This window comes from Coregonus lavaretus, assembly GCF_964263955.1.
Source record: "Coregonus lavaretus genome assembly, chromosome: 22".
NCBI classification, from domain to species: domain Eukaryota; kingdom Metazoa; phylum Chordata; class Actinopteri; order Salmoniformes; family Salmonidae; genus Coregonus; species Coregonus lavaretus.
This window is the reverse complement of record NC_140009.1, coordinates 22,151,118-22,176,483: the sequence shown is the minus strand read 5'-3', so window position 1 is coordinate 22,176,483 and position 25,366 is coordinate 22,151,118. Positions and strand designations below refer to the sequence as shown.

Below are 25,366 nucleotides of genomic sequence, written 5' to 3'. Positions count from 1 at the left end.
ACTATGATTGGTGCTTTCAAGACAACTGGGAACTTCAGGTCGGAAAGTCGGAGCTCTAGAAAGATGCCAGCGTTTCAGACTTGGAATTTCGAGTTGGATGACCGTTCAAAAATCATTTTCCCAGTCGGAGCCCGTTGTTTCCAGAGTTCCCAGTTGTCTTGAACGCACTGAAGTCGGAAGTCTGAGATTTCAGAGTTGTTTTGAACATCGCACCAGTCCATCCACTGACATGATCATGACACGCAGGTTAAAATATCAAAACCAACTGTGAAACAACTAATGTTATATTAATTTGGGGGTAGGTCGAAACACACATGAAACATTCATGGGCATTTAGCTAGCTAGCTGTGGCTAACTAGTTTGTCCTGGGAGATTAACATTGGGTTATTTTACATGACATGCATATGGTCCTCTTTAGCTGGTTCTTTGTAGAATTTTGACCCGGAGTCATATAAAATCATATTTCTCTACTCCGACGATTAATCCACAGATAGAAAGGGAAACCTACTTAGTTTTTAGTTTGTTATCTTTAATTAATCTCTCCTCGTTTGTATCTTCCTGATATCCAATGGAGAGGTCTTGGCTTGTAGCGCATGGAGTTTCTTCTTCTATGGTATATTGGCGATCACACAATTTAATGTGCATCCTGCCACATACTGTGCGGGATGGAAACAGGATTCCCAAAAATGGAACAAGATACAAAAAAACTACCAAACAACTTTTATTGTTAAAAAAACAAACAGATTTGATCCCTACATAGGCTCAAGGGATACCTGGGACGGCGGGTCTTCCGGCGCAAGTAACCCTTGCAAGTCTTCAGATGTAAAATGCTCAGTCCCAAACACTTTTCTGCTGCAGCCACAATAATGTCCAGTTTCTTAGACTTATTTGAGACTTGTGCCGTACAGTTTTATAACTGTGGCAATGAATGCCACAAAATACACCTTTTTTAACACACAGGTATCTTTTGACTGGTAGCAAACATTTACTACAGGCTGTGGTGCGTCCACTACCATATCTTCAATACACATGGAGTGTCTCAAATAGAACCAAGTTTTACTTTAGCACTTGGCTATGCAGACGCTCGTTCACGCACGCAACGTGGCGTGAGGTTTGCGTGTTAGGTTATGCTGCGTTTTATTCAACTGGGAATTAGCTTTTTGGTCTTAATTTAAAGGGGCAATCTGCAGTTGCTACATACATTTTTGGACTTGTGAATTAAATACATGTACCCATTGATTATAAGAATATACATTATAAACACCTCATAAGCTTAGTTCAACTGTCGTACCCCATCAGAACCCAAAATATGAGCTTGTTTTACTCCAATGTTTGCAAACAAAGTAAATGTAAACCAACACTAGCCTATATAGCCTAAAAATATGGTTAAAACTATAATTTTGAGGTCATGGATGGTCAGTTTTTGCATCCATAGCTTAGCACTTAACCCTAATTGCTCATGTAAGTCGCTCTGGATAAGAGCGTCTGCTAAATGACTAAAATGTAAATGTAAATGTAAGATAAATTGTAGGAATGGGCGGAGTTTAGCCATAATTATGACTTTGTAGCTGTGTTAACAAGTAGAGTACCTTTACGCACCGTGCTCTGGCCGCGTTTGTTCGTAAAACGAGCGCGCCCTCTGATGTCAGCGAGTGGGACAAGGGGCGGATCTTGGGTTACTGCCTACGAGAGCAAACTCTTCAGCGTGTCTGAAAGAATGAAACATGGATGATGAGGTTGCTCGAAGTTGGGATGAAGCAGCAGACAGTGGGGTAAGAATATGCAACATTAGAAATATGTGGGAAGTTAGTGGGTAAGACCAAGTTGGATGCTTTTGAAATCACACATTTTTAGACTTTTTTTTGTTGAGGAAAGGGTCACTTGACAGTCACGGCAGTAAGCGTTAGCAGCTAGCTAGCAAAGTTAGCTAGCTAACAGTTGGTTTTTAGACATGGTCAACTGGCTAATATTACATTCAAGTTAGGGAGCTGACACAGGAAAAGCAATGTTGGACCAGTTGAACCAGCCACCAAATGTATCTAACGTTAGCTGGCAACCAGCATAGCTAGCTAGTTAACGTTAGTTACCTACTTTATCATGGGATACAGCTAACGTTAGCTAGCTAACCAGAGCTTCTAGCCATTCAGCCAGCAACCACCATGGGTTTAGTATTTGGACCGGTTGTGTCCCTTCCTTAGCAACAGGTAGTTTAGCCAGCGCGCTAACTGTGGCTAAAATAGCTAGCTAGCTAACGGTAACTAACGTTGTATTAAAATTATTAGGCTAACTAGCTACCAGCGCATTGATTGGCCTGAATCTGAGTAAAGTAACGGGTTGCCAAGCGACCTATGGGAACTCCTTCCCCTTAATGAGATGTCATTGAGATGCTTACTATCAAAGATGTTTACAGTCATGCCACACCCTTACTGTACCCACGTGACCAGTCATTATAAAAGGTGGTGTACTTCACTCGAACCCCACGGAGGTGGAGGAAGGACATGAAAGCTTGGTGACCCGTTACTCTTCAGAGAACCAAGGTTACATCTGTAACCCAACGTTTGTTTTCGTAATGGGTCGCCAAACAATCTATGGGAGAGGCAGTACCAAAGAGGTCCTGTGGATAACAGTTAAATAAAGGTAAAATAACAGAGTGGGATGACTCACCATTTAACTTAGTCCAGATGAGTCCCTGGGATGGCCTTGTATCCACCACAGGATGCAACAGAATATAAATAACCAACAGTGTAACACATAATTTGAACTGTATATACAAGCAAGCTGAAAGCTTGAACTTACATTTTACATTACATTTACATTTTAGTCATTTAGCAGACGCTCTTATCCAGAGCGACTTACAGTTAGTGAGTGCATACATTATTTTTTCATACTGGCCCCCCGTGGGAATCGAACCCACAACCCTGGCGTTGCAAGCGCCATGCTCTACAACACGAGGCTTCAATTGGGTGCAACAGCACCAAGAGTGGAAGGCCTCTGTATAGAACATTCAACTCACTGATGGTTGATAAGTATGTTACAAGGTTCATGGTACGCTCACTTATTTGGGTTAAGAGTGTCCAGAACCATAGACCCCACTGATGGTGTGGACATAACATTGAGTCTGTAGTACCTCATGAAAGTCGTGTGTTCTCGGTATAACACACAAAAAGCTGTTCTGTTTGACGAACAGTTCTTGTTGCAGCAAGATAGGAACTCAATGCACTAACCGGGCAAAGTGTATGCAACTCACAACCATCCTATGGGGAGGCGGGTGAAATGCTGTGGATCAGAAAACCAGTCAGTATCTGGTGTGACCACAATTTTCCTCATGCAGCGCAATGCATCTCCTTCGCAAAGAGTTGATCAGGCTGTTGATTGTGGCCTGTGGAATGTTGTCCCACTCCTCTTCAATGGCTGTGCGAAGTTGCTGGATATTGGCGGGAACTTGAACATGCTGTCATACAAGTTGATCCAGAGCATCCCAAACATGCTTAATGGGTGACATGTATGGTGAGTATGCAGGCCATGGAAGAACTGGGACATTTTCAGCTTCCAGGAATTGTGTACAGATCCTTGCGACATGGGGCCGTGCATTATCATGTTGAAACATGAGGTGGTGGTGGATGAATGACACGGCAATGGGCACCAAGATCTTGTCATGGTATCAACGTACATTCAAATTGCCGTTGATAAAATGTAATTGTGTCCGTAGCTTATGCCTGCCCATACCATAACCCCACCACCACCATGGTGCACTGAAAACCACTCGCCCACACGACACCATACACGCTATCTGCCCAGTACAGTTGAAACCAGGATTCTTCCGTGAAGAGCACACTTCTCCAGCATGCCAGTGGCCATCGAAGGTGAGAATTTGCCCACTGAAGTCTGTTTCGATGCCGAACTGCGGTCTCGAGACTGATCTTCCTCCAGACCTGATGGAGCAAGGGAATTGGTGGAAATGCAAACAGCAGGCCCCTTGGCCATCTGTGTTATAGTTCATTGACCCCGAGTGGGCCTGCTGGACCCTTTATGGAGAACCACATGGGACAATGGGTTGAGTCTTGGGATGTGAACCGATCAGCGATGGCCCTTCCGAATCGCGCCCAGATCATCTCCACTACGGTGGGATGTACAGTGGCTTGCGAAAATATTCACCCCCCTTGGCATTTTTCCTATTTTGTTGCCTTACAACCTGGAATTAAAATAGATTTTTGGGGGGTTTGTATCATTTGATTTACACAACATGCCTACCACTTTCTAGTTCTTGTGAAACTTTGTAGAACCACCTTATGCAGCAAATACAGCTGCAAGTCTCTTGGGGTATGTCTCTATAAGCTTGGCACATCTAGCCACTGGGATTTTTGCCTATTTTTCTAAATGTTTCCCCATAAACCACTTGAGTGTTGCTTTAGCAGTATGCTTAGGGTCATTGTCCTGCTGGAAGGTGAACCTCCCAGTCTCAAATCTCTGGAAGACTGAAACAGGTTTCCCTCAAGGATTTCCCTGTATTTAGCGCCATCCATCATTCCTTCAATTCTGACCAGTTTCCCAGTCCCTGCCGATGAAAAACATCCCCACAGCATGATGCTGCCACCACCATGCTTCACTGTGGGGATGGTGTTCTCGGGTGATGAGAGGTGTTGGGTTTGCGCCAGACATAGCGTTTTCTTTGATGGCCAAAAAGCTCAATTTTAGTCTCATCTGACAAGAGTACCTTCTTCCATATGTTTGGGGAGTCTCCCACATGCCTTTTGGCGAACACCAAACCTGTTTGCTTATTTTTTTCTTTAAGCAAAGGCTTTTTTCTGGCCACTCTTCCGTAAAGCCCAGTTCTGTGGAGTGTACGGCTTAAAGTGGTCCTATGGACAGATACTCCAATCTCCGCTGTGGAGCTTTGCAGCTCCTTCAGGGTTATCGTTGGTCTCTTTGTTGCCTCTCTGATTAATGCACTCCTTGCCTGGCAGTAAGTTTTGGTGGGTGGCCCGCTCTTGGCAGGTTTGTTGTAGTGCCATATTATTTACATTTTTTTATAATGGATTTAATGGTGCTCTGTGGGATGTTCAAAGTTTCAGATATTGTTTTATAACCCAACCCTGATCTGTATAACTATGTCCCTGACCTGTTTGGAGAGCTCCTTGGTCTTCATGGTGCCGCTTGCTTGGTGGTGCCCCTTGCTTAGTGGTGTTGCAGACTCTGGGGCCTTTCAGAACAGGTGTATACAGTAGTGGTCAAAAGTTTTGAGAATGACACAAATATTAATTTTCACAAAGTCTGCTGCCTCAGTTTTTATGATGGCAATTTGCATATACCCCAGAATGTTATGAAGAGTGATCAGATGAATTGCAATTAATTGCAAAGTCCCTCTTTGCCATGAAAATGAACTTAATCCCCCCCCAAAAAAATTCCACTGCATTTCAGCCCTGCCACAAAAGGACCAGCTGACATCATGTCAGTGATTCTCTCGTTAACACAGGTGAGAGTGTTGACGAGGACAAGGCTGGAGATCACTCTGTCATGCTGATTGAGTTAGAATAACAGACTGGAAGCTTTAAAAGGAGGGTGGTGCTTGAAATCATTGTTCTTCCTCTGTTAACCATGGTTACCTGCAAGGAAACGCGCTGTCATCATTGCTTTGCACAAAAAGGGCTTCACAGGCAAGGATATTGCTGCTAGTAAGATTGCACCTAAATCAACCATTTATCGGATCATCAAGAACTTCAAGGAGAGAGGTTCAATTATTGTGAAAAAGGCTTCAGGGTGCCCAAGAATGTCCAGCAAGTGCCAGGACCGTCTCCTAAAGTTGATTCAGCTGCGGGATCGGGGCACCACCAGTGCAGAGCTTGCTCAGGAATGGCAGCAGGCAGGTGTGAGTGCATCTGCACGCACAGTGAGGCGAATAATTTTGGAGGATGGCCTGGTGTCAAGAAGAACCGCGAGGAAGCCACTTCTCTCCAGGAAAAACATCAGGGACAGACTGATATAATGCAAAAGGTACAGGGATTGGACTGCTGAGGACTGGTGTAAAGTAAAATTTCTCTGATGAATCCCCTTTCCGATTGTTTGGGGCATCTGGAAAAAAGCTTGTCCGGAGAAGACAAGGTGAGCACTACCATCAGTCCTGTGTCATGCCAACAGTAAAGCATCCTGAGACCATTCATGTGTGGGGTTGCTTCTCAGCCAAGGGAGTGGGCTCACTCAGTTTTGCATAAGAACACAATAAAGAATGGTACCAACACATCCTCGGAGAGCAACTTCTCCCAACCATCCAAGAACAGTTTGGTGACGAACAATGCCTTTTCCAGCATGATGGAGCACTAAGTGGCTCGGGGAACAAAACGTCAACATTTTGTGTCCATGGCCAGGAAACTCCCCAGACGTTAATCCCATTGAGAACTTGTGGTCAATCCTCAAGAGGCGGGTGGACAAACAAAAACCCACAAATTCTGACAAACTCCAAGCATTGATTATGCAAGAATGGGCTGCCATCAGTCAGGATGTGGCCCAGAAGTTAATTGACAGCATGCCAGGGCGGCTTGCAGAGGTCTTGAAAAAGAAGGGTCAACACAGCAAATATTGACTCTTTGCATAAACGTAATGTAATTGTCAATAAAAGCCTTTGACACTTATGGAATGCTTGTAATTATACTTCAGTATACCATAGTAACATCTGACAAAAATATCTAAAAACACTGAAGCAGCGAACTTTGTTAAGATTCTTGTCATTCTCAAAACTTTTGACCACGACTGTATATACAGAGATCATGTGACAGATCATTTAACTAATTATGTGACTTCTGAAGGTAATTGGTTGCACCAGATCTTATTTAGGGGCTTCATAGCAAAGGGGGTGAATACATATGCACGCACCACTTTATCGTTATTCATTTTTTCGAGTTTTTTAAACAAGTTATTTTTTAAATTTCACTTCACCAATTTTGACTATTTTAAATGTCCATTACATGAAATCCAAATAAAAATTCATTTAAATTACAGGTTGTAATTTAACAAAATAGGAGAAACGCCAAGGGGGATGAATACTTTTGCAAGGCACTTTGTGTGTATATATATATATATACACACACACACAGTGGGGAGAACAAGTATTTGATACGCTGCTGATTTTGCAGGTTTTACTACTTACAAAGCATGTAGAGGTCTGTAATTTTTTATCATAGGTACACTTCAACTGTGAGAGACGGAATCTAAAACAAAAATCCAGAAAATAAACATTGTATGATTTTTAAGTAATTAATTTGCATTTTATTGCATGACATAAGTATTTGATACATCAGAAAAGCAGAACTTAATATTTGGTACAGAAACCTTTGTTTGCAATTACAGAGAACATACGTTTCCAGTAGTTCTTGACCAGGTTTGCACACACTGCAGCAGGGATTTTGGCCCACTCATCCATACAGACCTTCTCCAGATCCTTCAGGTTTCGGGGCTGTCGCTGGGCAATACGGACTTTCAGCTCCCTCCAAAGATTTTCTATTGGGTTCAGGTCAGGAGACTGGCTAGGCCACTCCAGGACCTTGAGATGCTTCTTACGGAGCCACTCCTTAGTTGCCCTGGCTGTGTGTTTCGGGTCGTTGTCATGCTGGAAGATCCAGCCACGACCCATCTTCAATGCTCTTACTGAGGGAAGGAGGTTGTTGGCCAAGATCTCGCGATACATGGCCCCATCCATCCTCCCCTCAATACGGTGCAGTCGTCCTGTCCCCTTTGCAGAAAAGCATCCCCAAAGAATGATGTTTCCACCTCCATGCTTCACGGTTGGGATGGTGTTCTTGGGGTTGTACTCATCCTTCTTCTTCCTCCAAACACGGCGAGTGGAGTTTAGACCAAAAAGCTCTATTTTTGTCTCATCAGACCACATGACCTTCTCCCATTCTTCCTCTGGATTATCCAGATGGTCATTGGCAAACTTCAGACGGGCCTGGACATGCGCTGGCTTGAGCAGGGGGACCTTGCGTGCGCTGCAGGATTTTAATCCACGACGGCGTAGTTTGTTACTAATGGTTTTCTTTGAGACTGTGGTCCCAGATCTCTTCAGGTCATTGACCAGGTCCTGCCATGTAGTTCTGGGCTGATCCCTCACCTTCCTCATGATCATTGATGCCCCACGAGGTGAGATCTTCCATGGAGCCCAAGACTGAGGGTGATTGACCGTCATCTTGAACTTCTTCTATTTTATAATCATTGTGCCAACAGTTGTTGCCTTCTCACCAAGCTGCTTGCCTATTGTCCTGTAGCCCATCCCAGCCTTGTACAGGTCTACAATTTTATCCCTGATGTCCTTACACAGCTCTCTGGTCTTGGCCATTGTGGAGAGGTTGGAGTCTGTTTGATTGAGTGTGTGGACAGGTGTCTTTTATACAGGTAACGAGTTCAAACAGGTGCAGTTAATACAGGTAATGAGTGGAGAACAGGAGGGCTTCTTAAAGAAAAACTAACAGGTCTGTGAGAGCCGGAATTCTTACTGGTTGGTAGGTGATCAAATACTTATGTCATGCAATAAAATGCAAATTAATTATTTAAAAATCATACGATGTGATTTTCTGGATTTTTGTTTTAGATTCCGTCTCTCACAGTTGAAGTGTACCTATGATAAAAATTACAGACCTCTACATGCTTTGTAAGTAGGAAAACCTGCAAAACCGGCAGTGTATCAAATACTTGTTCTCCCCACTGTGTGTGTGTGTATATATATATATATATATATATATATATATAATCTCCAGTCGTACTTTATCAAATGCCTTTTGAAAGTCTGCTATGAATAGCAGGCCTGGTTTCCCAGATTTTTCATAGTGTTCTATTGTTTCCAGTACTTGCCTTATATTATCTCCAGTTTATCGTCCATCCTCCATCATTCTTAAATGGAAGAAGTTAGGAACCACCAAGACTCGTCCTAGAGCTGGCTGCCCGGCCAAACTGAGCAATCGGGGGAGAAGGGCCTTGGTCAGGGAGGTGACCAAGAACCCGATGGTCACTCTGACAGAGCTCCAGAGTTCCTCTGTGGAGATTGCAGAATCTTCCAGAAGGACAACCATCTTTGCAGCACTCCACCAATCAGGCCTTTATGGTAGAGTGGCCAGACGGAAGCCACTCCTCAGTAAAAGGCACATGACAACCCGCTTGGAGTTGTGCCAAGCGTGTAGCGTCATACCCAAGAAGACTCCAGGCTGTAATCGCTGCCAAAGGTGCTTCAACAAAGTACTGAGTAAAGGGTTTGAATGCTTATGTAAATGTGATATTTCAGTTTTATACATTTATAAATTAGCTAACATTTAAAAAAAAAAACGTTTTTGCTTTGTCATTATGGGGTATTGTGTGTAGATTGAAAACAATTTCATCCATTTTAAAATAAGGCTGTAACTTAATAAAATGTGGAAAAAGTCAAGGGGTCTGAATACTTTCCAAATGCACTGTATGCTTTGATTGCCTCGGTATCAGCTTCGGATGCTTTGAGAGAAAGTTATACTTACCATTGGCATCGACCTGTCATGCTTCGGGGGTCCGGGCTCGAACTCTGACTGGCACATTCAAACGTGGACTGTCACTCTCGGTGTTGGTGGACTCGGTCAAACGAGGACTGGTAGCCTACATCACTATTGAGCTCCGTGATCACAGCAAAACTCCAGGCAAGGGAGTGAGTGTTAATGCTGGATCACCGGGCTGGTGTGGCAGTCAAGCGGGGACTAGTGCGACAAGTCAACAAGTGCCAACAACGGGTACAACAAGCTAACTAACTACGGTGGCTAACTTAGATAACTCGTAGCTAGCTAACTTCTGAAGTAACAGGATAGTCCTGAAGCTAACTATCTAGTTTATAAAAGCCAAAGAAAGTTACACGTTTTTATGAATTTCTCATGCATTTAAATGAATAGACAAATAGACGACTAATGTAGCCATCTAGCCAGGCTAATGGTGCTAACTAGCTAATAATGCGCTAGCTAACATAAGAATGGAAATGCCCAGCACAAAGCAATACAAGTTTGCTAGTATGGGCAGGAACAATAACGAGAGGGGGAGTAGATTAGATTAAATCAACTACTCATGGCACCTTCGAGTCGTTGAAGAATTGTAATTCCGAATAAAAGTATTCCGAAGGGGATTAATAGCAATCTCGTAATGTAAAACACATAAACATGAGTGAAGAAAAGACTCTCACATGGCCTTTTATAGTGACAGGTCATGTGGTACGGGTGTCTTTTGATATTAAGGGTCTCAATCACATCACATCGCATGAAGGGGAAGGACTTACCATAGGTCACTTGGCGACCTATTTACGAAAACGAAAGAGAACCTAGAGGTCAAACACAGAAATGGTTCCAATCGTTTTTCTACCATTCATTTTTCCCATAGGGGATTTTAGAGACACTCAAATAAGGGCTGTGTTTCGTGTAGGCTTACTCTGGCGTGACGTTTTGATAACCGTGTAAATCTCTCTCGGACAAGGTGACTTATCAATATATTCCCCTGTATTTACCCTCCAAAAATGAAATGCTAATTAGCTGCTAATGTGGCTATCATACAGAACTACAAATACTCACTCACCAGGGCCATTATGATCTGGATGAGACTGCCGAACCGAAGCGAAGGTAAGAGTCTCTGGATTAACTATCTAATGTTAGCTACATTTAGTAATGAATAAATTGGCTACATTTGTTTAAATTGACAATTCTGTGAACTGTCTCGGGCAAGTTTGAAATTGACACAGTACCTGTTATCTGGCTAGTTAGCAATATTAGCCTGGCTAGAAGGCTACATTAGCCGTCTATTTGTCTAGCAATGTAAATGCATGAGTCATTCATAAAAACGTGTAACTTTCTTTGGCTTTTATAAACCAACAGTCTAGCTAACTAACTTAGTTGGTGAAGCTAGTTGAAGTCGAAAGTTTACATACACCTTAGCCAAATACATTTAAACTCAGTTTTTCACAATTCCTGACATTTAATCCTAGTAAAAATTCCCTGTCTTAGGTCAGTTAGGATCCTGTCTTAGGTCAAATCAAATCAAATTTTATTGGTCACATGCGCCGAATACAACAGGTGCAGACATTACAGTGAAATGCTTACTTACAGCCCTTAACCAACAGTGCATTTATTTTAAACAAAAAAGTAAGAATAAAACAACAACAAAAAAAGTGTTGAGAAAAAAAGAGCAGAAGTAAAATAAAGTGACAGTAGGGAGGCTATATATACAGGGGGGTACCGTTGCAGAGTCAATGTGCGGGGGCACCGGCTAGTTGAGGTAATATGTACATGTGGGTAGAGTTAAAGTGACTATGCATAAATACTTAACAGAGTAGCAGCAGCGTAAAAAGGATGGGGTGGGGGGGCAGTGCAAATAGTCCGGGTAGCCATGATTAGCTGTTCAGGAGTCTTATGGCTTGGGGGTAGAAGCTGTTGAGAAGTCTTTTGGACCTAGACTTGGCACTCCGGTACCGCTTGCCGTGCGGTAGCAGAGAGAACAGTCTATGACTAGGGTGGCTGGAGTCTTTGACAATTTTGAGGGCCTTCCTCTGACACCGCCTGGTATAGAGGTCCTGGATGGCAGGGAGCTTTGCCCCAGTGATGTACTGGGCCGTACGCACTACCCTCTGTAGTGCCTTGCGGTCAGAGGCCAAGCAGTTGCCATACCAGGCGGTGATGCAACCAGTCAGGATGCTCTCGATGGTGCAGCTGTAGAATTTTTTGAGGATCTGAGGACCCATGCCAAATCTTTTTAGTCTCCTGAGGGGGAATAGGCTTTGTCGTGCCCTCTTCACGACTGTCTTGGTGTGTTTGGACCATGATAGTTCGTTGGTGATGTGGACACCAAGGAACTTGAAGCTCTCAACCTGTTCCACTACAGCCCCGTCGATGAGAATGGGGGCGTGCTCAGTCCTCTTTTTTTCTCCTGTAGTCCACAATCATCTCCTTTGTCTTGGTCACGTTGAGGGAGAGGTTGTTGTCCTGGCACCACACGGCCAGATCTCTGACCTCCTCCCTATAGGCTGTCTCATCGTTGTCGGTGATCAGGCCTACCACTGTTGTGTCGTCGGCAAACTTAATGATGGTGTTGGAGTCGTGCCTGGCCATGCAGTCATGGGTGAACAGAGAGTACAGGAGGGGACTGAGCACGCACCCCTGAGGGGCCCCCGTGTTGAGGATCAGTGTGGCAGATGTGTTGTTACCTACCCTTACCACCTGGGGGCGGCCCGTCAGGAAGTCCAGGATCCAGTTGCAGAGGGAGGTGTTTAGTCCCAGGATCCTTAGCTTAGTGATGAGCTTAGAGGGCACTATGGTGTTGAATGCTGAGCTGTAGTCAATGAATAGCATTCTCACGTAGGTGTTCCTCTTGTCCAGGTGGGAAAGGGCAGTGTGGAGTGCGATAGAGATTGCATCATCTGTGGATCTGTTGGGGCGGTATGCAAATTGGAGTGGGTCTAGGGTTTCTGGGATTATGCTGTTGATGTGAGCCATGACCAGTCTTTCAAAGCACTTCATGGCTACAGACGTCAGTGCTACGGGTCGGTAGTCATTTAGGCAGGTTATCTTAGAGTTCTTGGGCACGGGGACTATGGTGGTCTGCTTGAAACATGTTGGTATTACAGACTCAGTCAGGGACATGTTGAAAATGTCATTGAAGACACTTGCCAGTTGGTCAGCACATGCTCGGAGTACACGTCCTGGTAATCCGTCTGGCCCTGCGGCCTTGTGAATGTTGACCTGCTTAAAAGTCTTACTCACATCGGCTACGGAGAGCGTGATCACATTATCATCCGGAACAGCTGGTGCTCTCATGCATGCTTCAGTGTTGCTTGCCTCGAAGCGAGCTTAGAAGTGGTTTAGCTTGTCTGGTAGGCTTGTGTCACTGGGCAGCTCGCGGCTGTGCTTCCCTTTGTAGTCTGTAATAGTTTTCAAGCCCTGCCACATCCGACGAGCGTCAGAGCCAGTGTAGTATGATTTAAATCTTAGACCTGTATTGACTCTTTGCCTGTTTGATGGTTCGTCGGAGGTCATAGCGGGATTTCTTATAAGCGTCCGGGTTAGAGTCCCGTTCCTTGAAAGCGGCAGCTCTACCCTTTAGCTCAGTGCGGATGTTTCCTGTAATCCATGGCTTCTGGTTGGGGTATGTACGTACGGTCACTGTGGGGACGACATCATCGATGCACTTATTGATGAAGCCAGTGACTGATGTGGTGTACTCCTCAATGCTGTCTGAAGAATCCCGGAACATGTTCCAGTCTGTGCTAGCAAAACAGTCCTGTAGCTTAGCATCTGCGTCATCTGACCACTTTTTTATTAACCGAATCACTGGTGCTTCCTGCTTCAGTTTTTGCTTATAAGCAGGAATCAGGAGGATAGAGTTATGGTCAGATTTGCCAAATGGAGGGCGAGGGAGAGCTTTGTATGCGTCTCTGTGTGTGGAGTAAAGGTGGTCTAGAGTTTTTTTCCCTCTGGTTGCACATTTAACATGCTGGTAGAAATTAGGTAGAACGGATTTAAGTTTCCCTGCATTAAAGTCCCCGGCCACTAGGAGCGCTGCATCTGGATGAGCGTTTTCCTGTTGATTAATGGCCTTGTACAACTCATTCAGTGCAATCTTAATGCCAGCATTGGTTTGTGGTGGTAAATAGACAGCTATGAAAAATATAGATGAAAACTCTCTTGGTAAATAGTGTGGTCTACAGCTTATCATAAGATACTCTACCTCAGGCGAGCAAAACCTCGAGACTTCCTTAGTATTTGATTTTGTGCACCAGCTGTTGTTTACAAATATACACAGACCGCCACCCCTTGTCTTACCAGAGTCTGCCGTTCTGTCCTGTCGATGTAGCGTATAGCCTGCTAGCTGAATGTTATCATTGTTGTCGTTCAGCCACGACTCCGTGAAACATAAGATATTACAGTTTTTAATGTCCCGTTGGTAGGATAACCGTAATCTTAAATCGTCCATTTTATTCTCAAAAGCTTGAACGTTGGCTAATAGGATTGATGGGAGAGGCAGTTTACTCGCTCGCCGTCGGATCCTTACAAGGCACCCGGATCTGCGTCCGCGATATCTCCGTCTCTTCCTCACGCGAATGACGGGGATTTGGGCCTTGTCGGGTGTTTGTAGGATATCCTTCGCGGCCGCCTCGTTGAAGAAAAAATCTTCGTCCAATGCGAGGTGAGTAATCGCTGTCCTGATATCCAGAAGCTCTTTTTGGTTATAAGAGACGATGGCAGAAACATTATGTACAAAATAAATTACAAATAACGCGGAAAAACACACATAATAGTACAATTGGTTAGAGGGCTGTAAAACGGCAGCCATCTTCTTCGGCGCTGTTTAGGTCAGTTAGGATCACCACTTTATTTTAAGAATGTGAAATGTCAGAATAATAGTAGAGAGAATTATTTATTTCAGCTTTTATTTCTTTCATCACATTCCCAGTGGGTCAGAAGTTTACGGACACTCAATTAGTATTTGGTAGCATTGCCTTTAAATTGTTTAACTTGGGTCAAACATTTTGGGTAGCCTTCCACAATCTTCCCACAATAAGTTGGGTGAATTTTGGCCCATTCCTCCTGACAGAGCTGGGGTAACTGAGTCAGGTTTGTAGGCCTCCTTGCTCGCACACGCTTTTTCAGTTCTGCCCACAAATTTTCTATAGGATTGAGGTCAGGGCTTTGTGATGGCCACTCCAATACCTTGACTTTGTTGTCCTTAAGCCATTTTGCCACAACTTTGGAAGTATACTTGGGGTCATTGTCCATTTGAAAGACCCATTTGCGACCAAGCTTTAACTTCCTGACTGATGTCTTGAGATGTTGCTTCAATATATCCACATAATTTTCCTTCCTCATGATGCCATCTATTTTGTGAAATGCACCAGTCCCTCCTGCAGCAAAGCACCCCCACAGCATGATGCTGCCACCCCCGTGCTTCACAGTTGGGATGGTGTTCTTCGGCTTGCAAGCCTTTTTCCTCCAAACATAACGATGGTCATTATGCCCAAACAGTTCTATTTTTGTTTCATCAGACCAGATAACATTTCTCCAAAAAGTAAGATCTTTGTGCAGTTGCAAACCGTAGTCTGTCTTTTTTATGGCGGTTTTGGAGCAGTGGCTTCTTCCTTGCTGAGCGGCCTTTCAGGTTATGTTGATATAAGACTTGTTTTACTGTGGATATTTCATCCAGCATCTTCACAAGGTCCTTTCCTCTTGTTCTGGGATTGATTTTCACTTTTCGCACCAAAGTACGTTCATCTCTAGGAGACAGGAAACGTCTCCTTCCTGAGCGGTATGACGGTTGCGTGGTCCCATGGTGTTTATACTTGCGTACTGTTGTTTGTACAGATGAACATGGTACCTTCAGGCGTTTGGAAATTGCTCCCAAGGATGAACCAGACTTGTGGAGGTCTACACATTTTCTTCTGAGGTCTTGGCTGATTTCTTTTGATTTTCCCATGATGTCAAGCAAAGAGGCACTGAGTTTGAAGGTAGGCCTTGAAATACATCCACAGGTACACCTCCAATTGACTCAAATGAAGTCAATTAGCCTATCAGAAGCTTCTAAAGCCATGCCATCATTTTCTGGAATTTTCCAAGCTGTTTAAAGGCACAGTCAATTTAGTGTATGTAAACTTCTGACCCACTGGAATTGTGATAGTGAAATAATCTGTCTGTAAACAATTGTTGGAAAAATTACTTGTGTCATGCACAAAGTAGATGTCCTAACCGACTTGCCAAAACTATAGTTTGTTAACAAGAAATTTGTGGAGTGGTTGAAAAACAAGTTTTAATGACTCCAACCTGAGTGTATGTAAACTTCTGACTTCAACTGTAGGTGTTCTTGATCATTGTGGGTGAAAGGTGGGTAGCCTACTTCAAGTACTACTTAACTTGAGCTACCCTAGCTAGGTGTATTATTTTGGTCTGGCTATTTGAGAGGTTTCAGAGAGTGACTGATTAGCATCCTCTCGAGTCAACAGTGTTCACACTTTACTGCAGGAAGACATTGATCTGTTTGCTGTTACCCTCTGGACAGCAGATCATTGGTATAGCTAGTTGGTAAGGTTATGTAACCTTATTTAGTCCTACCTGCTATGTTGTGTTTTATACTGAACAAAAATATAAATGCAACAATTTCAATGATTTTACTGAGTTACAGTTCATATTAGGAAATCAGTCAATTTAAATAAATTCATTAGGCCCTAATCTATGGATTTCACATGACTGGGCAGGGGCGCATCCATGGGTGGGCCTGGGAGGGCATAGGAGGGCATATGCCCCACCCATTGGGGAGCCAGGCCCACCCATTGGGGAGCCAGGCCCAGCCAATCAGAGTTTCCCCCACAAAATGGCTTCATTACAGACAGAAATACTGCTGTCCGGGTGGCTGGTCTCAGACAATCCTGCAGGTGAAGAAGCCAGATGTGGAGGGGCTGGCATGATTACACGTGGTCTGCGGTTGTGAGGTTGTTTTGGACGTACTGCCAAATTCTTTAAAATGACATTGGAGGTGGCTTATGGTAGCGCGATGAACATTCAATTCTCTCGCAACAGCTCTGGTGGACATACCTGCAGTCGGTATGCCAATTGCACGCCCCTTCAGAACTTAAAACATCTGTGGCATTGTGTGACAAAACTGCACATTTTAGAGGGGCCTTTTATTGTTCCCAGCACAAGGTGCACCTGTGTAATGATCATGCTGTTTTATCAGCTTCTTAATATGCCACACCTGTCAGGTGGATGGATTATCTTGGCAAAGGAGAAATGCTTACGAACAAGGGTGTAAACAAATTTGTGCACAATATTTGAGAGAAATAAGCTTTTTGTGCGTTTGGAACATTTCTGGGATATTTTATTTCAGCTCATGAAACATGAGACCAACACTTTACATGTTGCGTTTATATTTTTGTTTAGTATAAATTAATTGGTATTAACACGTTTGTTTTTGAGGTAGAATTACTGTCATATTGTTGATGCCAAATTGCAAACCTTATTTGCACCTTCTCAATTCCAGAACCAATGGGTGTGCCTGAGTCATATCACCTCAAGTAGGTTAACCTGGAACATTATTATCCTGTTTCAGTCATTGCAGGAAGTCCTGAAGAGCAGAAGTGTCTGAAGGGTTTTGTCCCAGACCAGCTCTAACACCTGACATAAATAATAAACTTAACTAATCACGGCAGTAGGCTATGATTTGTAATCGGGTATAAGCTGGGCTGGAACAAAAGCTTATACACTCTCCTGCCAGTCAAATCTGTAGCTGTCCACCCTTTTAAGTCATTATTCTGTACTATACAGTGCATTCGGAAAGTATTCAGACCCTTTGACTTTTTCCACATTTTGTTACGTTACAGCCTTATACAAAAATTGATTAAATCGTTTTTTTTACCTCAATCTACACGCACTATCCTATAATGACAAAGCAAAAAGAGGTTTTTATACATTTTTGCAAATGTATAAAAAATTACCTGAAAAACATTTACATAAGTATTCAGACCCTTTACTCAGTACTTTGAGGCACCTTTTGGCAGCGATTAGTCTCGAGTCTTCTTGGGTATGATGCTACAAGCTTGGCACACCTGTATTTGGGGAGTTTCTCCCATTTCTTCTCTGCATATCCTCTCAAGCTCTGTCAGGTTGGATGGGGAGTGTCGCTGCACAGCTATTTTCAGGTCTCTCCAGAGATGTTTGACCGGGTTCAAGTCCGTGCACTGGCTGGGCCACTTAAGGACATTCAGAGACTTGTCCCGAAGCCACTCCTGCGTTGTCTTGGCTGTGTGCTTAGGGTCGTTGTCCTGTTGGAAGGTGAACCTTCACCCCAGTCTGAGAACCTGCTCCAGAGCGCTCAGAACTTCATCAAGGATCTCTCTGTACTTTGATCCGTTCATCTTTCCCTTGATCCTGACTAGTCTCCCAGTCCCTGCCACTGAAAAACATCCCCACAGCATGCTGCCACCACAATGCTTCACCGTAGGGATGGTGCCAGGTTTCCTCCAGAAGTGACGCTTGGCATTCAGGCCAAAGAGTTCAATCTTGGTTTCATCAGACCAGAGAATCTTGTTTCTCATGGTCTGAGAGTCCTTTTGGTGCCTTTTGGCAAACTCCAAGCGGGCTGTCATGTGCCTTTTACTGAGGAGTGGCTTCCGTCTGGCCACTCTCCCATAAAGGCCTGATTGGTGGAGTGCTGCAGAGATGGTTGTCCTTCTGGAAGGTTCTCCCATCTCCACAGAGGAACTCTGGAGCTCTGTCAGAGTGACCATCGAGTTCTTGGTCACCTCCCTGACCAAGGCCCTTCTCCCCCGATTGCTTAGTTTGGCTGGGCAGCCAGCTCTAGGAAGAGTCTTGGTGGTTCCAAACTCATTTCATATAAGAATGATGGAGGCCTCCCGAGTGGCGCAGCGGTCTAAGGCGCTGCATCGCAGTGCTTGAGGCTTCAATACAGACCCAGGTTCAATCCCAGGCTGTGTCACAGCCAGCCGTGACCGGGAGACCATTGAGGCGGCGCACAATTGGCCCACCGTCGTCCGGGTTAGGGGAGGGCTTGGCTGGCCGGGATTTCCTTGTCCCATCGCGCTCTAGCGACTCCTTGTGGCGGGCCGGGCACCTGCAAGCTGACTTCGGTCGCTAGCTGGACTGTGTTTCCTCCGACACATTGGTGCGGCTGGCTTCTGGGTTAAGCGAGCAGTGCGGCTTGGCAGGGTCGTGTTTCTGAAGACGCATGGCTCTCGACCTTCGCCTCTCCCGAGTCCGTAAGGGAGTTGCAGCGGTGGGACAAGACTGTAACTACCAATTTGGATATCACGAAATTGGGGAGAAAAAGGGGTACAAGTACAACAAATTATTTTTAAAAATATTGAATGATGGAGGTCACTGTGTTCTTGGGGACCTTCGAATATTGCAGAAACGTTTTGGTACCCTTCCCCAGATCTGTGCCTCGACACAATCCTGTCTCGGAACTCTACAGACAATTCCTTCAACCTCATGGCTTGGTTTTTGCTCTGACATGCACTGTCAACCGTGTGACCTTGTATAGACAGGTGTGTGTGCCTATCCAAATCATGATCAATCAATTGAATTTACCACAGGTAGACTCCAATGAAGTTGTAGAAACATCTCAAAGATGATCAATGGAAACAGGATGCACCTGAGCTCAATTTCAAGTCTCATAGCAAAGGGTCTGAATACTTATGTAAATAAGGTATTTCTGTTTTTAATATTAATCAATTTGCAAAGAATTCTGAACCTGTTTTTGCTTTGTCATTATGGGGTATTGTGTGTAGATTGCTAAGGATTATTTTAAAAGGCTGTAATGTATCAAAATGTGGGAGAAGTCAAGGGGTCTGAATACTTTCCGAGGCACTATATATTGATGGTATTTATATAACGCATGCTCCACTCAAGTTGAAGTTAAACTTGTTGACTGATGCCAAGGTGGCGGCTGCTAAGGGAGCAGCTGCGGGGCAGAAGACTACAGCCAAGGCAGCACTGGTGTACACCTGCCCTGTCTGTCTGAGTATTATTGGTTGGTACTGTATGTGCCTTTTTAGGTTCCTCTCCATGTGTAGGCTATTGTACTGGCCTGTGTGGCAGTCTTTCAGATGTGTAGTAGTTTGTTGTATTGCTTAGTTTATCATTTGTGTCAACTTTGAATTCAATTAAAGCAAGCCACAGATTAACTTCCTCCATTTTGTACTTTTATAGACGCAGACCTGAAGACATTCAAGCAGCACTTTGAGAGCAAGCATCCAAAGTTTTCAATGGACCCAGTACTGGTTGATGTGCAGGCCTAAGTCACCACACACACTCAAATGGACCTACAGCTGGGGTAAGATTATTCCACCATGTTGTCAACAAAATGCTGTCCTTAATGCTTAAGTTGTATTGTGTATGGTTCAATTGGTGGAAATGCTGTGATCACTCATAATCTTTAATGTTGTGATTCACACACAAGATGACCTCAATTTGAATGCTGCAACTGAGACGGAATGACGTCGAGGGACACACACTGAGACCCCGAGTATGACTGGACATGGGCCTGATATTTGTGACGACCTAAAAGGGGTGCAGAAGCACACCGGCACCCCATTTTATGTTTATTCCATGGCCAACCATCCCTCTAGATAACCCTTCTTCCACACTATGCCTTTTATGCCCCATGGTCCCTCAACTTCAGACAATTTGGAACTCTCCATCTTATCTCTATAAACCCACCCATTTTCCCTATGCTGCTTCCTTCCTTCTCCTGATTTGATATCTATACTCAGTAACACGTTTAAAAGTGTTGTGCTGTACCGTTTTTGCTACCTTTTTTTCACCTGTACAATGCTGTCCTGCTTATTCTGGGGTTGTTACATTAACATGGGTGTTGATATAGCTGCGTTTAGGCATGGCTTCCTTGTTTTGAGTCTTAAGTGTGTTTCTCATTCTGCTGGAGTTGACCTGGCATTTTATATTAAACCTACCGTACACATCCAGTTGTTTCTCCATTTTTAACTCACCCACCAAAAATCACAATATGCTGTTTTATAATTTGTTATTTGTGCTGGTCTAATTCCTAAAATGGAAAAGCCGGAGAATCTGTGCGCTCTTGGATAGTAATAATAGTTAATATGATGCTCTTCGATGTTTCAGCTTTGTGGCATTGATGAATAAATAATTTAATCTTTACTTCAGATGTTTCTATGTTATGTATAAAAGGTATATGTATGCATTGTTTACTATTTTGGTTTCTTTAAAACAATTGCTGGAGTTCAGGTGTTTGTGATTAATGGGTGACTAGGTGCATTCTTGTCAAATAAATATGCTTATTCATGATTATAGATACATTCTGCAATGAGATAATCTGGCTTGCAATCTGCAACACATGTCAACAAGTTTGTTCTGAATTGCTTTAATACAGCAGTGCATTCTGACACCATAAATTGAAATAGATTTCACCTCGTTCAAAAATGATAAGGGATTAAATATAGAGTAAGGGTACGTTGCTAATATCATCGTAGGTAGGTAGCTAGCTAGCTTTGCAAAAAACTAGCGTAGTATTCATGGCACATTGTAAATATCTGACTGCTACTAGGATAGTATTCCACATAAGACCAAATGCATAAATAAGACATTTGTTAAACATGTTAAATATCTTTCGTTTTGGGATCAAGGTAGCTATAGCTAGCTAGAGATGATGTGCAGGAGCTTGCAGGGATTTGTAGTCTTGCATGATGTTTACTTTGATGCTAATTAGCATTTTCGAATCAGATTAAATAGAGCCAAATATATTGATAAATCACCTTGTCCGAGAGAGATTTACACGGTTATCAAAACGTCACGCCAGAAAAAGCCTACATGAAACACAAACCTTGTTTTGAAGTGGCTCTAAAATCCCCTATTGGAAAAATTAATGGTGGAAAAACGATTGAATCCATTTCTGTGTTTCACTGCTAGGTTTAATGGGTATTATGACGCGTCAACTGTGGGGCTCTGTCCAAAATAGCTTGTTGAAACGCCTTAACGTTGCGCTTTAAAATCCACATGTCTTGGCTAGCTGGCTAACTTGTGAATTCATGCATATTTCATAAAACATTTGATCCTGATTCGTGTGCCCCCCCTCTAGCAGCGATAGCAATATTACAGCTAGCATCTATTGAAAATGATCATGGTGCCAATCGGTTTTCTACCTCAAAGTCAATTTTCCAGCTTCTAGCCTATATTTCAGCCTTGCTTTATTGCCAGTGTATAAATTACTTTGAAATTGAATCCAGCCCTCCATAGTTTCAGCCACCCTCCACCTGCTAACGTTACTCTCCCCGGATACCACTTTCAAGTTGCATTTGGCGTAACGTTACAATTTTGCATGCTGTATGAAATGCACAATTGCATTTTAATCACAGATCTTTCTGTTCTGTCTCTTAAATGCAGGAAATGGAGAGAAGATTAGAAGAAAAGTTTAGGATCAGCCAGAAAGAGAAGTGAGTAAAGAACACTGTTGGCCCTCGAAAGACGCTCACTACTAAGCACTCACTCACACATCACTCATTACTCCAAGGGTGTCAAACTAATTCCATGGAGGGCCTAGTGTCTGCTGGTTTTAGTTTTTTCCTTTCAATTAAGGCCTAGACAACCAGGTGAGGGGAGTTCCTTACTAATTAGTGACCTTAATTCATCAAGTACAACGGAGGAGCAAAAACCCACTGACACTCAGCTCTCCATGGAATGAGTTTGACACGTGCATTACTCAAATAATTAATAGGGCGAACATTTCAAATAATGAACAGGAATTTTGGAAAATAGTCTCTTAATTAAAGGCATTTGTATTTCATAACCTTAACATTACTCATAACATCTCCTGTCCACCTCACACGCACTAAGCATTTTCTCTTAAATACTTTCATTGATCTAGGCTTCCCTTGGACCTCCCCTCATCACCCACTGGTACAGACACATTCATAGTCCCCTCTCCTACTCACAGCCTTCTCACTGAAATCAGCATTCACACTAGTTTGTTGTTTTGCTCCCAGAGTGTCCAGTAATAACTCTACACGGTCGCCATTGAAGACGGCCATTGTGATCCAGGACGACTCCCCCCACGCAGCGCTCCCGCCCCAGATCCGCATTCTGAAGCGGCCCTCCAGTAACGGGTCGTTAGGGTCACCCCAGGGCCAGAACCGTCCCGCGCCACAGGTCAAGTCCCTAGCCCAGCGGGAGGCGGCGTACGCGGAGGCCAGGAAGAGAATACTAGGCAGCGCCAGCCCTGAAGAGTCGCCTCAGGAATAGCCGAACACAGACTGGTAAATAAATACCTCACGCATGCTGTTACCAGTTACATCTGCCATGTTACAACTGTTAATTCCAAGTATAGGCCTACTGTATGTGTGTATACCTGTGGCTGTTTGGATCGGACATCATCTCTGATTCTGTAAACAAAGTCTGGGTATCTTGTCATTTATCTGCTACATATATTTTGGAAGCCCAACTTTGACTAAAGCTGTTTTTGTAGTTGATTACATAAATACATAAGCACCCCAATATGTTTTTGGTATTCTCCCTACCTCCAGACCAGGGCGTACAAATTCCACCACACCCCCAGAGGACCTATCAAAAAATCATGCTGTTCGCCAACCAGCAGGCCCAGACGGCACACACGGCTTTCGCCAAAACAGATAAGTGGATGAGGGGCCATGCTGACATGGGGAGGAAGATGAAATGGCTGGGCACCCTCAAAGGGGTTATAGCAGGGTAAATTTTTTTATCTAATTCTATGGGATGTGCTGTGAATCTAAATGCATGTGTTCTCCCCTCATGGCTCCCACTGGTAATGTGTGGGAAGGCTTAGAGGGCCTTAAGGGGAAACAAGCTTTCTCTCTCTCCACCACAACTGTTTAACACTGTGATAAGGACATCTTCCGGATTCTGCTCACTGTGATGGTCCCTTTTAAGTACCCCACCCTACACCCATGTTGCCCAAGGAATCCTCTCGTCTCTTATCTGCCCAAAGTGTGACCAGCAACTGGTCTGTCATGGGAAACCTATGAGGTTCTGCTTTATACGGCTAATTTGGACATCAGCCGTGGACTCTTCCATTTGGAAATACTGAGAGCAGAGGATTCCTGAGAACAAAGGAGAGAAGAGTAGTTACCGAAGCAAATCAAGGCAATAGATGGATGGTGGTACATACTACCAGCTTCACCCAGCCATAATACTGTTCAATCCCCCTTCCTCACGTTTTTATTTTGGTTATGGACGATGATCAAATAATCTGTCCATTGCCATTCGTTTTTAAGAGGGTGATGTGTGGAAGTTCTGTTTACAGCTGTCTTTTTCTTTTTTTAAAGTGAGCTTTTTTGTAGTCTCCCAGACTGTCCTGATTTCTATTTACAAAATAAAAAAACAGTAAAACAAAACAACAAATGGAGATAAGTGGATATTGATAAATTTTTAAGCAGCTTTTCTGCCTTTATGAATGAGGCGGTAGTAATGTCAGATCAGTATTTTAATCAACATGAACTTAACCCCATTTTAAATAATCCTGTAAATATTGGTTAATTCCAACAACTGTATAGGTGGTTCTGGCAGGAATTAGAGAGGGGGAGGGGGGGGGGTCACACAAAAATTATCAATGGAAATCAAATTTATCAACCCATGGAGGTCTGGATTTGGAGTCACCCTCAAAATTAAAGTAGAAAACCACACTACAGGCTGATCCAACTTTGATGTAATGTCCTTAAAACAAGTCAAAATGAGGCTCAGTAGTGTGTGTGGCCTCCACGTGCCTGTATGACCTCCCTACAACGCCTGGGCATGCTCCTGATGAGGTGGCGGATGGTCTCCTGAGGGATCTCCTCCCAGACCTGGACTAAAGCATCCGCAAACTCCTGGACAGTCTGTGGTGCAATGTGGCGTTGGTGGATGGAGCGAGACATGATGTCCCAGATGTGCTCAATTGGATTCAGGTCTGGGGAACGGGCGGGCCAGTCCATAGCATCAATGCCTTCCTCTTGCAGGAACTGCTGACACACTCCAGCCACATGAGGTCTAGCATTGTCTTGCATTAGGAGGAACCCAGGGCCAACCGCACCAGCATATGGTCTCACAAGGGGTCTGAGGATCTCATCTCGGTACCTAATGGCAGTCAGGCTACCTCTGGCGAGCACATGGAGGGCTGTGCGGCCCCCCAAAGAAATGCCACCCCACACCATGACTGACCCACCGCCAATCTGGTCATGCTGGAGGATGTTGCAGGCAGCAGAACGTTCTCCACGGCGTCTCCAGACTCTCTCACATGCTCAGTGTGAACCTGCTTTCATCTGTGAAGAGCACAGGGCGCCAGTGGCGAATTTGCCAATCTTGGTGTTCTCTGGCAAATGCCAAACGTCCTGCACGGTGTTGGGCTGTAAGCACAACCCCCACCTGTGGACGTCGGGCCCTCATACCACCCTCATGGAGTCTGTTTCTGACCGTTTGAGCAGACACATGCACATTTGTGGCCTGCTGGAGGTCATTTTGCAGGGCTCTGGCAGTGCTCCTCCTGCTCCTCCTTGCACAAAGGCGGAGGTAGCAGTCCTGCTGCTGGGTTGTTGCCCTCCTACGGCCTCCTCCACGTCTCCTGATGTACTGGCCTGTCTCCTGGTAGCGCCTCCATGCTCTGGACACTACGCTGACAGACACAGCAAACCTTCTTGCCACAGCTCGCATTGATGTGCCATCCTGGATGAGCTGCACTACCTGAGCCACTTGTGTGGGTTGTAGACTCCGTCTCATGCTACCACTAGAGTGAAAGCACCGCCAGCATTCAATAGTGACCAAAACATCAGCCAGGAAGCATAGGAACTGAGAAGTGGTCTGTGGTCACCACCTGCAAAACCAGTCCTTTATTGGGGGTGTCTTGC

General features: G+C 44.2%; 1 protein-coding gene across 1 annotated transcript; it reads left to right on the top strand.

Moving 5' to 3' along the window:
- Positions 1 to 1,673: 1,673 nt before the first annotated feature.
- On the top strand, positions 1,674 to 24,085 carry szrd1 (SUZ RNA binding domain containing 1). Its single transcript, XM_084186975.1, has 5 exons — positions 1,674 to 1,772; positions 19,692 to 19,815; positions 21,900 to 21,949; positions 22,499 to 22,768; positions 23,036 to 24,085. Exons 3-4 carry the CDS (start codon positions 21,903 to 21,905, stop codon positions 22,752 to 22,754), a joined length of 303 nt encoding a protein of 100 aa, XP_084043101.1. The 5' UTR covers positions 1,674 to 1,772; positions 19,692 to 19,815; positions 21,900 to 21,902; the 3' UTR covers positions 22,755 to 22,768; positions 23,036 to 24,085.
- Positions 24,086 to 25,366: the final 1,281 nt, after the last annotated feature.

Coding starts and splice junctions, on each gene's coding strand:
- szrd1 (XM_084186975.1), top strand. CDS start 21,903: ATGGAGAGAAGATTAGAAGAAAAGTTTAGGATCAGCCAGAAAGAGAA. Junction 21,950..22,498: donor AGGATCAGCCAGAAAGAGAA/GTGAGTAAAGAA, acceptor TTTTGCTCCCAG/AGTGTCCAGTAATAACTCTA.